The 12,739-nt window shown below is 37.4% G+C and overlaps 1 protein-coding gene across 1 annotated transcript in view; it reads left to right on the forward strand.

The window, feature by feature from the left end:
• Positions 1–542: 542 nt before the first annotated feature.
• The window catches only part of LOC145255680 (uncharacterized), a 109,650-nt gene continuing 97,453 nt past the window's right edge, over positions 543–12,739 (forward strand). The window contains exon 1 of the mRNA XM_080114246.1: positions 543–2,434. Coding sequence (XP_079970372.1) covers positions 945–2,434 — 1,490 coding nt within the window. The 5' untranslated portion in view covers positions 543–944. The remainder of the gene's footprint in view (positions 2,435–12,739) is intronic.

Raw genomic sequence — 12,739 nt, forward strand, 5'->3', positions numbered from 1 at the left:
AAAAAGAACTCTCCATGAAAGAAATTGTTTCTTGCATTATTGTAGAGCTTATTTGCTTTAAAAGCACAGAAAGTCTTATGCTGTTAAAAAAAGAAAATGTCGTCTGCTTATTATAAAAAAGGCGTGAAAACTCAAACTGTGAGTAATATATTTTTTTTCTTTTTGTGTGTTAAAAAGAAGTTTTTTTTGAAAATCGCATATGGACAAGTATGCATGGTTAAATTTATTTTGTGTAAATTTTTTTTTTGTCTTTAAAATAAATTTCTTGTTCCTCTTTTGCACGAATTATTTAATTATTTAAGCGATTTATACATTCATATTATTCCACTACAGAGAAGCATTGGACTTGTTTGTTGCTTACAACTTAAAAATGCTAAAATTTTAAAGTTTTCTCAGTTTACGGCTTTAAACACGTCATTAAATAGGAACGTTGTTTTTAAAGAGTCGATAATGTAAACACGATTTTTGTCTCGCATTTTCATTATGGGGGGGGGGGTTAAAACTGTGGCGCGCGTTGGAGGTACCTGACACGTAGAGTAGTACAGTAACAGTACACCTGAGATGCGTCATCAATCTACACACGCCCTAAAAAGAAGTAAAATTCGCACAAGAAAAAAGCAATACGGCGTACTATTTTTTTTCCTACACTGGCTACAATGTGAGGCGAAACTACCCGCAAACATTTGCAGAGCTAAAAAGTTCAAGATAACTGAAAAGGTTAACGTTTAATTTATAGTTTTCATTAAGGTACACGGGTTCATGAACATAAAATACAGAGTTATGGGCCTTGGATTTCCAGGAATCATAACTCTTCACTTCCGGTTCTAATCGAGCCAGGGGGCGCTGTTTTATCTCCCATCGAAGGTAGACATGTCGGACGACTGTGATGTTTTGTTAGGTAGTGGCCGTGGAATACGGATAAAAACAACCCCATTTTTCCTGTAATGGACACAAGGCCTTTTAAAGCGTACAAACGAAAGCAGGGGCGTAATCCAGGCGCGGAAGATGGACCTCGCGAAGCTTCCGACGGCTCCCGATTATGTGAAATCTGCAGTGGGTTTTCATCGGAGGGTAGACCTTTCATCGTGAAAAATACCCCCCCAAGTACTGACGATGACAACACCGACCGAAACGGAAATGTTAGGAAAGGAAAATTTACCCAAGAAAGCCGACCGAAAAGAGATGGGCCCTCTCGGTGTCTATTTGCATGTCGAGATTGTTGGGATTTTTACAATCGGAGCATCCAACTTAGATCACATCTCGCCTACGTCTGCTCCAGCAGGGATGCCAAAGTAAAAGTTGGCCGAAAAACACGGACCAGTGACCAACATTCGAACCCGACAAACACCAGGCCGTGTGTTTTAAGCTCGAGCGACCCGACTGAAAGGTGCCCGTCCTGCTGGTATCAGAAATGTTTGGATAAAGGCATGGATTCGTCGCTGATGACGGAGAAAACTCGAGTGACTAATCCTGACAATAACAATACATCCACGTATACCAACAATAACAATAACCAAGGCGGACGTGCTAACAACAACAACGCTGTAAACAAATCTAATAGTCGGATTGCTAATAAATGGAAGAATGTTGACAAAAAGACAGTTTCTTCGTGTCAACAGACTCTTCCACAACAGTTGTCCTCGTCGACTTCATTTCCCAAACAACTTCATGGGCCCTCTGCTTCTATACCATTCCTGGACACTCCTGTAATAATACCGCCACCATCATCACCACCACCACCATCATCATCATCATCAATGAAAATCTCATCAAAATTAAATAATAATAATAACGTCGAAAATGAGTCCGCTAAGTCTAAGGGGAGTGTGTCTTTTAAAATGACGTCATCATCATTAGCAACAACACAACAACGTGACGGACGATTTTGGGGAGGCGGAGAACAGTCTGATATGTCGACATCGTCACCGCTATCATTACAATCACATCAGCAGCACCCCCCCAAAAACAGCAACAACATTGGAGAAGAAAATAAGTCCTCCTCCACGAAAACAACTCCCCAAGTTAGCGGGAACCACGAGGGAATAACTAGAAACACATTAAAATCGATCTCACAACCCGAGGAAGAAAAACCCAAGCAGAAAAAAACCGAAAACAAAACTTTTGCTCTCCCGATTAATACAAAAGGTATGAACCCACAACCATCATCATCATCATCATCATCATCATCATCATCAAACCGAATTGTGTGTCAGCAAACTCAGCCCCCTATTGAAACGAAAACCCCGAAACCAAGTTCTGATGAAGGACGAACTAAAAGCAAACCGGGTCTTCTTATTTCTGCCCCACAACAACAAAATCCTGGATCGTTACCCGTACAACAACAACAAAGACCCCTATATTCGAATCAAAACATTAAAGGACCCAACAATATCCCGAATAAACCTGAAACTTCATCCAAGGGTCCAGCAAAAAGGTAATAATAATTTTTTTAAATTTGTTTAGGCGGACGTACACGAGTGAGGCTGAGGCTCCCATAGCGAAATACGCATCGACTCCGATGTTGTACACAGCACGTTCCAAGGAGCGTTCATTAAGCTGAAAAGAAAGGCGTGTGTGTCCTTGTTTTTTGTTTTTTTGTTGTTGTTTTTTTGCTTTAACTTTGCGCTTTTCGGATTATTTATTATTTATTTATTTTTTTTTGGCTGGAGATTATAGTTATAGGTAAATTATTAACAGGAAAATTGATGCAAGACCAGATTAGCCACTTGCTGAATATTTTTTATTATTTATTTTTTTTGGGGGGGCGATATGTTTTTATTAAATTGTTAGATGAAAGTACAGAATAGGTACGTGGCAACACCCTCCTGTCCCATGTTAAGAATGGCTTTTTAAATAATAACGTTATTATTTCAGCACGGATCAATAAGTACCTCTTATTTTCTTGAATAAAAAAAGAAAGCCTACTCGACGAGAACACGACTGTTTCTTGTTTTGATAATTATTTTTATTCCAAAATAAAAATAACTATAATCTCCGGACAAAAAAAAAAAATCCAGTCCCCCGACCCCACCCCCCACCCCTCAAAAAAACATAATAAAAAATAATCCGAAATGCGCAAAGTTCAAGACAAGATAGAAAAAAAAAAAAAAAAAAAAAGCAAGGCGCCACACACACCAAAATTCTTTCCTTTTTTTTTTTTTTTTTTTTCCAGATTAATGAACATTCCCCGAAACGCGCTGCTGCTGCGTATAACGTCGGAGCCGATGCGTATTTCGCTATGGGGCCTCACGCGTACGTCAGCCTTTGTTTATTTTCAAAACAAGTAAACAATGAGTACTTATGCAGAATACGGACTGTATTTCTTGCAGGATTTTACAAGTAAAATTCAATTTTTACTACATCTTTCGTTTATTAAATTGTTAGGTGAAAGTATTGAATAGTTTTTTGGTTTGTTTTTTTTTTGTTTTTTTTTAAATAGCCCCCTCTCTCCTCATATTAAAAATGGATTTCTACATAATGAGTGTTTGTTAATATAGAGTCGATTTTTAAAAATATGTATAAGCATAAACAACAGTACTTCATTGTCATGTCGAAAATAGTACTATATTAAAAAATGGTACTCCTGCAGAGAGTGATCCGTGCTGAAATAATAACGTTATTATTTAAAAAGCCATTCTTAACATGGGGGAGGGGAGGGTGTTTTGTATCTATTCTGGACTTTAACCTTACAATTGAAAAAAAAAAAAACCATAAAAGTTTAATTAAACGTGGAAATACGATTTAAAAAATAGCGCGGATCACTCTCTGCATTAGCACATAAAAGATTATGAAAATTCATCAAGTAGAAAATTATAGTTAAAAAGTAATTTTTACGGAAAATTTGGGGAAATGGCATTGATGTGAAAGTGCACGGGGGGACCACCCGAAGACGGTTAATGTGCACTGCACTGGTTGTCTAACCTGCAAAATGTGTTTATTCCGAAAGCCGTTCTTAACATGGGAAGGTTCGGGGTGTTTATTTCCAAAGGCATTTTCTTATTTTCAACCCTCCTGTAATCAACTTCTTAAAGGTAAGTCTCCGGGTGCCCCCCCCCCCCCCCGGTGCACTTTCACCTTTTTAACTATAATTTTCGGCACTTCTGCATGACAGTGACATATTAGCAACAGAGACGAGTTATTGACCCCCGTTCTTTGAAAGAAAAATGACAGCTAGCGTTGTGAACCTCAAATATAAACAAGTGTTTACGATAACGCAAAAATATATAACGAAATAAATAACAAAAATATATGAAACTCGAAACATTGAATAAAAAATGTATCAAAATATAATTTTAATGTATTAATATAATTTCTTTTCCATGAGTGATTTCATGTATCAAAATATAATTTTAGTTTGTCAATGTAGCAAAATAGAATTTTAAAAATATGAAACGTTTATAGAGGTTTAAGAATTTTTTTTTTTTTGTGCAGAAAGATTGTATAAAAATGTAGCAAAATATAATTTTAGTTTGCACGCACTTTTTCAAAAGGAAGAGTTATCGACTCCTGATCTTTGGCTGGCAAGTGACATCTGTCGACGGTTCTTGAGACTAAAATAAACACATTCGCCTCATGTCACTGTCATGCAGAAGTGCCAGAAAAAAGGATAAAACATTCATTGATTTTATTTTTAAATCTTATTTTTTCTTGATATATTTACATTGCTGCATTTTATTTTGTGTATTATTGCATTTCAATTCACTAAATTTGATAAAAAAATGAAACCAGTACTTTTCAGTGACCATGTAGGAAACAATGATAGAAATTTAGTGAATAGAGTAGGCCAGGACTTGTTCAAATTTGCCTTAAATTGCTATGTCACTGGTGCAATTACGACGTATGAAAGTCCATTCCACACTCCATAAATCCTGATTGCGAAAGCAGCCCTCTTCCGGTTCAATCGAAACCTTTGGTGAAACAGTTTCTGCTGATGCTCACTTATACCTCTTTCTGGTTTTGGTCTGACATGTGTGAGAAATTTTCCATGTACAACCACCATATTGTTTTTGGCCGCCTACATGCTTTGTAAGCCGCTCTGTCATTGGTTTAATTTGAATGCGCCAAATCTTGTCTGGCGCCAATTTGTATTCATGTATTATTTTTTCAGTCTGAGAATGAACATGGTAACCAGCAGACTCACAACAGCGGCGCTCTGTCTAGAGTGCCAGGATTTTACCTTCTTGGACACCAAACAGTGAGTGAACGAAGGGCATTTCTCTAAATACAGAGACAACATAATTGCTGAACTTATTCTACCCAATGAGGATATTCTACAGTGTTCGGCATGATATATTTGATTATGGGAATTTATTCCTATTTCTTCCAGAGACGACGAGGTCCCAAAATATGCCGTATTGGGCGCCAACATTCACACTGTGTTCACCATGTACAACATGGATCCTTCTAAAAGGAAACCCGAACTAACATTCCCACAGACGAATCAAACTAAAGGCTCCATGCGTATGGATAGCAAATTCAGCCACTGTTTTTGCAAAGGACTTACCGTGACCAAAGATCTTTCATTTCTGATACATTGTGAATAAAATTTGAGTTTAAAGGTATGGCTTTGTTTGTGGAATTTCATTTGCTATCTGCAGGGAGGAAATTGGGCGTATGGGAAAGAAATTTCTTACACATCGTAATAAGTCAAAATGAGATCACTGTGTAATCGGTGCTCAAAGGTTAAGTTTCTGGAGTCAGCTTTTATATAGCAAATCCCATAGACACTGCACTTTTCAATTAGCTAATCCTTTTTTTTTTTTTTTTTTTTTTTTCAAAAGAAGTCACTGCTTATCAAGGCCTAGAGGCCACTCGAGGATAAACATTAATGAGTGTCCAGTAGTCAATGGGACAATATTTTAGTAATTGTTCGTAGTGGAAATTTGGTAAATTGGATTATTTAAGGGGACGGCTCATCGAGAGCTTGTTTATGTTGACCTGGAAGACAACCATATTGTAGTTGGCTAGAAAGCAGGGAAACAGAAGAGGGTTCCACAGGCGTGCAGTTCTAAGAAAGAAGCTTTGTTCATGGAATCAATATTTAAGTTTAGGCACAGATAAAGAGTGGAGGAAATTATTGATAGTAGTTTCAGATAGACAAGTGTGTTTCGTGAAAGTTTGGTGAAAGGGGACTATAGATTGAAGCTCAGACAAGCACTTGCCATGAAAATAACGGTAAAGCAGAGAGGCTCGCAATGTCTGGGAAAGAGTTTGCAGAGAAGAGAAAAGGGCACCCTGCACTAGGCTACAAAGTCTATTTTGAACTCTCTCGAGGCAGGATAAGGTCTTTCTACCAGCTCTTGCCCAGATGTAGTAACAGCACTCCATCCTTGTGTGTACCTGGCTCTTATATAGGTAGAGAATTGCATCAGCAGTGAGATGTCTACTGGAGCAGTAAAATGATCCCACTTTTCCAGTGATCTTGGCAACGGATTGTTCCATTTAAGATCAGGAGTTAAGGTCAGACCCAGAAGCTTGTTAAAACATGGAGCTTCCCCACGACGAGAGCCATTCATTTCAATTAATGCCAGACGGGGATTAGAGGGTTGATGATGTAAAGATAAAAGCTTGGTTTTAGATGAATTAAAATTAATCAGCTGCCTCTTTCTTTATTGTATCACATGCTCAAGATCAGAGGAGATAGAATCAGAGAGAACTTGGTCATTTATGACCTTTGAAGTGTTGCCATGGATGGTAGTGTTGTCAACATAAATGTCAACGAATGATCTTAGGATATGATTTGAGAGATGTAGATCAGGAAGAGAGTTTGGCCGAGGATAGACCTCCGAGGGACTCCAGCATTAATACTGTGAGCTTCTGATTTCTGTCCATCAGTCATTACTCTTATGAACCTGTCAGAGAGAAATGAACTTGCTTCAGATATTGGATATTACATATTAGATATGAAGCATAGGCTTGGATACCATACTCTAAAAATGGGGAAAATATATTCGGAATGAGTTTGCAGAAAAATAGTGCTGTTTGTTTCTTGATTTGGACAGGCTGCCATAGGAAATCGAAGGACAAGTCAACCAGAAAATAGGGACCTTTTTCTTTGTTTGCCTCCTTGCACAGAATCATATCACCGTCAAAAGTAAGAATTTAGTCAAAAGAAAACTCACTTCAATATGACAGCATTTATCGACATTGAGGTATACGTCCCATTGAATGGGCTATTTTCAGGCATAATGAAGGCTGGACTTAAAATTGTCAGTTTCATCCCTATATCATCATCGTATGAATCCAAAGATTCTATTGTTAGCATTGGTTTCCCTAATAATTTTCTAGTCAGAATTCTTTCTAAAAAAACATTAGATACTTGCAGAATGGACCACGAGAAGGTTGCCAACATCCTAAGTGAAAGTGATTTTTGTGGAACGAACTGGGTTCGAACTTGGAACACCCAAATTGTCAGTTCATGATGTTAACCCTAACCTTAACCCTAACCTTCCAGGCTACTAATTTAACATCATCTTCTAATAGGAGGATATTTCTACCAATCACTTAGGGTATGTTGTTGATATAAAATAGAAACAGTATAGGACCCAGTACAGAGCCTTAGAGAACACTACTGCAAGCATCTATCTCAAATAACGGATTTAAGAAAATATCTTATCCTCTCTCGATTCATGGAGGTCATAAGTGTTGGGTTTATATAGAAGTAATCTGTGATTGACAAAGCCTTTGAAAAAGTTCAGAAAGATAATGTCATTAGTGTTTCCATCATCCATTATACTACTAACCCATTCTTCTATCACAAGTATGAGGGGCGTGCAATAAGTAATGCTGAAATTTTGCATGTGCAATGATTTCTATCTCTACGGGTTATGTGGCAAATTACAGCTCTGAACTAATTGTGGTTTCTGTTTTATAGGTGTTTGAACTGAGTCAGGTGTGAAATGGAGCCTGTTGAATGTCGAGCAGTGATCCGGTTTTTGTATTTGAAAGGACGCACACCACAGGAGACTTTTGATGAAATGAAAGAAACTTGTGGTGATAATGCCCCATCATATGACCTTGTAAAATGCTGGCACCGTGAATTCAAACATGGCTGGAAGTCTGTGGAAACAGCTCCCAGACCTGGTCACCCCGCTTCTGTCATTGATGAAGCATCTGTTTGTCAAGTTGAGGCTGCCATTTTGGAAGATCGGTGCATTACTATTTGCCAAATAGCCCAAGATGTCAAGATTAGTACAGAGTCTGTGGAAACTATCATTCATGACCATTTGCATATGCATAAGGTGTCTGCCAGACACCATTCCAGAAGCGAGAATGTGTTGAGTGCTTGAGGATGAATTTGGAGATGTGCCAAGAAGATTAGTCAAAGTTTTTCAAAAGACTGATTACACAGGATGAAATCTGGGTTCATCACTATGATCCAGAGACCAAAGCCCAGTCAATGCAGTGGAAGCACTTGGACTCACCACCTCCAAAGAAGGCAAGGGTGCAGCCCTCTGCTGGCAAGGTCATGCTCACAGTCTTCTGGGACCAGGATGGAGTAGTGATGACAGATTTCCTGGCAAAGGGTACCACAATTACAGGAGCCTATTATGTTTCACTTTTAAGGGAAGCTATCAAAATCAAGAGGCGGGGCAAAATCAGCAAAGGTACCCTCCTCCTGCAGGACAGCGCTCCGGTCCACAACTCGTATATCGTCAAATCGGAAGCACGGGCGTGTGTTTATGAAATCGTCCCATCCTCCCTACTTTCCTGACCTTGCACCCTCTGACTTTCACCTCTTCCCAGCCATGAGGTTGTTTTTGAAAAGAAAGCGTTTTCCAGATGATGCAGCCTTGATTTCTGAAGTCACGTCGTGGTTGTAGGACCAACCTGAGGTGTTCTACAAAAACGGTCTCCAGAGCTGCATCAAACGATGGGAGAAATGCATAACTCTGGGTGGTTCCTATGTAGAGAAAGACTAATAACTGTGCCAAGTTTCATTGCTCTCCTGCTATGGGAAGTGGGTCAGGGGCATTACTTATTGCACGCCCCTCGTAAATTTGTGCAACACTAATGTTTGGTAGGTAGACTTCATCTGTGAAGTCATCGACCCAGCATCACCATCAGGTTGATAGAAACGGTGTGGTGGACAACTCAAAACCTGGCTCGGATGGATACTGAACTGATTCCAGGCCCTCACCTTTATGGGGGTCATCACTAGAAACAGAAATGGCTTGCGCTCAATGGAAGCAGCTTTGGATCACCATGCCTACTCAGTCAGTATTCGATATGTGATGAATTATTTGGAAAGAGCTATCCCAACCGACTGAGGGTGAATGCCACAACCACCATGTCCATTGCATGGTAGGTAGAGATTATGATAGCTAGTATGAATTTCGGAAGTGTTACATGTTAGAATGGGCTTGCGGTGAACAGATGCGTCCAGTGCACATAGCATGATTGATGTGAATGTTCAGTGGTTAGTTCCATAGACGAGACATGCTAGAAACATGTTCGAGAATTAGAACAGTTTTCGAGGCGGTGAGGAAACAACTAACAATATAGAAATCTAAGAGAAATTTCCTCAAGACCTGTTCATTCGTTGACCATTTTTAAAGCTAAAGTAAGCAAGAATTAATTTTAGTTCTTCTTTTATAAGAAATTAATCGTGGTCTTTTATGAGAAACTAGTGGATGTGCCCGGCGTTGCCTGGGTGTTTGTAGGTGTAAAAGAAAAAAAAAAGTTTTGGTAGGGAGGTAGGCTCAAACCTGAAGCCTTGACGCGAATAGCCTGATAACTTACCACAACGCTACCAGGGGAGAGAAGTGAGAATGGTTGAAATTAAACGTTTAAAAAAGCAGATGGTTAAACGAATGTCAACGTGTGATTTTCTAGGTCAAACATCACGCCATAGAGAAATGAAATCACAGTGCGAATTTTGTAACATAAAAGTTGCTCAAATAAAAGATATACACAACCTCATTTCGTAAATCAGAGATATTACAATCTAGAAAGTATATAAAAAGTTGTAAGAATTAGTACCCCACCCCCGAGAAGTACATACGTGTGTTATGTTGTGTGTGTATATGAGTATGTTCCAAAATGACATACATGTTGAATAGTGGAGTTTATATTTTATCTGTATATTCATGTATGTGTAAATGCGTGTATGTATATACATCGTATCATTTAGTTGATTTTCTAGTGTACATATTTTAACATTTATGCAACAGTTCTAGCAGGAAACGATTGACGTGGACGTATCAAAACAGTTGTAGACAAAAAGTTCTTTTAACAGGTGTAAATAAACACAACACAAACCTGAATTATTTACGAACATTTATTTTCATGATTCCGGCCGGCATTTTCAGAGATTACAACATCTTCACATCTTGGCTGCTTGAGAAAATGCCACTCCCTACATCATGGAAAGACCAACTCCCCCTATGAATCGTCCATTTTCTCTGATGTTCAGCTAACGATTAACTAGAAACTCCCATAATCTACATGTCATCACGTGTCTAAGACCCCAACCGCTTACATAACATAAATCTGATTATTTGTTTATCCAAACCAAAAATTGTTATTCTGTATTTTCTAAAATCACAATTTTGTAGTTGTTTATTATTTCAGCTGTCAATCACTTTTTCCAAATCGAATTGTTTATTTTTCTAATCATAATAATTGATCCAGCGACCCACCATCGCTCGAATCCATCAATTAATAATAATAATAATGTTTTGACTCTTGACTTTGCCTGCCACAGTTAAAACAAATACTACGCTATGATCACAGCCAAAAGGTCACATTACATGTTGCCTATCCCAAATATCTACATTTTTTTTTACACAGGAATCACCACTTATCAAGGCCCGGAGGCCACTCGAGGATAAGGGTTAATGAGTATACATTAGTCAATGTGATTATAGCGTAGTGGGAAGTTTGTACATTGGATTATTTAGGAGCGTGGTTCATCAAGAACTTGTTTATGTTGGACTTGAAGACAATCAGATTGTAGTCAGTTGGAAAGCAGGCAATCGGAAGAGAGTTCCACATTTATGCAGTTCTAAGAAAGAAGCTTTGTTCATTTAGGTTTAGGCACAGATAGAGTGTGGGAAATTATTGATAGTGGTTTTAGCTAGACGAGTGTTTTTGTGAAAGAAAATTGAAAATGTGGTTCTATTGAATTTTTCAGTTTTAAGATCAGCTTCCATTGAAACAAAATTATCTTAACCGAATTAGTTATAGCTTTATAGCAATTTGGTCCACTTTAATAACCAAACAGTAATAAGGGTATACTATTATTGTTATGAAATAAGCCAGGGATCTCCAAACTAGAGCCTGCGGGCCAGATCTGGCCCACCAAATTCTTTAAGCTGCTCTGTGGAGCTATTATTGAAAATGGAAAAATATTCAGGAAAAATTGAAAAAATTGGAAATGCGTCAAAATAGTGTAGTGGCTTCTCTTTTTGTTCAGAAAATGATTTAAAAAAAAATGAGGTCTGGGAGAACCAGTTTCACTAAAAAGCAAAGCTAATTAACAAAACGGTATAAAACATGTCCAGGTCAATTTTGTTTATTTTGATTTGCATAGCTCTAAAAAGTCAGTAATATGCTACCACCTCCGCCACCCAGTCGAGAACTTTGGATATCCCTGAAGTAAACTAATCTACCCATGTCAGGAATAATGGATTTACCCAAAGACTATAAATATAGTTACATCTAAACATCGATATAGTGATTTGTGGCAGTTATGGCCACAGAATCATGTGTACTTCTGTAACCTACCTTTGTTGATTATACCAGTGTTGTGTTTGTCTTGATTATTACTGGTCTGCAAGACAACAATTATGGTAGGCTATTGTTTGGTCATTATATAAGTAATTGAATCAATTTTTTATAAAACTATAACTAATTTAGTTAAGATAATGTTATTTAAATGGTAGGCATCTTTAAAGCTAAAAACTTCAATATAACCAAAAAGTACTTTAATACAACAATAAACTGACCGCATGAAATGAAAAAAAAGAATAACACTAGAAAACAATTATAAAATAAAAATTAATAATTTACAAACAAATGCAATACAACAACGTAAATATATCGGCAAAATAACACGGAATGCAAAATGGATGTCAAACTGAATATGATGATGATCATAAGTCTAAATTTATTGTGTATGTGTGTATATATATTAATGATTGGACGATTCCAATATTTTTCCCTGATTTCCTATACAATTACCAATTCTGATTCTGATAACAAAAGCACCCCAAAAAGGACATTTACAGCATACGAGTATTATAGACCTCCGCCGCCCCTATTGAAAGAATTCATTAAATGGCATTGATTTAAGTTCGTTTATAGAAATGATGTTCCGATATTTGGGGCTGTATTTATCACGCAAAGAACAATGAGTTTAAAATATAAATATACCAAATTTATTTTTAAAAAATCAACTTACAATTTGTTTTTAAATATAAAATTCTGTTTAATAACAGAATTTTTTTAATCATTATTTTAACCATTACTCATGATCTCAATCAAATCTGTGGGTACGCAGATGCGTGGAAGAAAAAGGACTCAATGGATTATTTATTTTCTTACAACTAATTTGCGATTTCTAAGAAAAATAATAACAAACTCCTCTCATTCCATACAAATATTTCAAATGTAGTAAAAATTATAAGGCGTTAATTAATTTTCCATTTTTTAAAATAACTTTTATTTATGCGGTGTGTTAGGGCAATAACATGGTCAAAGGGAAATAACTCTCTTTTCTGTAAAGGCAAAGTTGCCT

This window comes from Euprymna scolopes, chromosome 31 (assembly GCF_053919585.1).
Source record: "Euprymna scolopes isolate OS-2025 chromosome 31, ASM5391958v1, whole genome shotgun sequence".
Taxonomy (NCBI): domain Eukaryota; kingdom Metazoa; phylum Mollusca; class Cephalopoda; order Sepiida; family Sepiolidae; genus Euprymna; species Euprymna scolopes.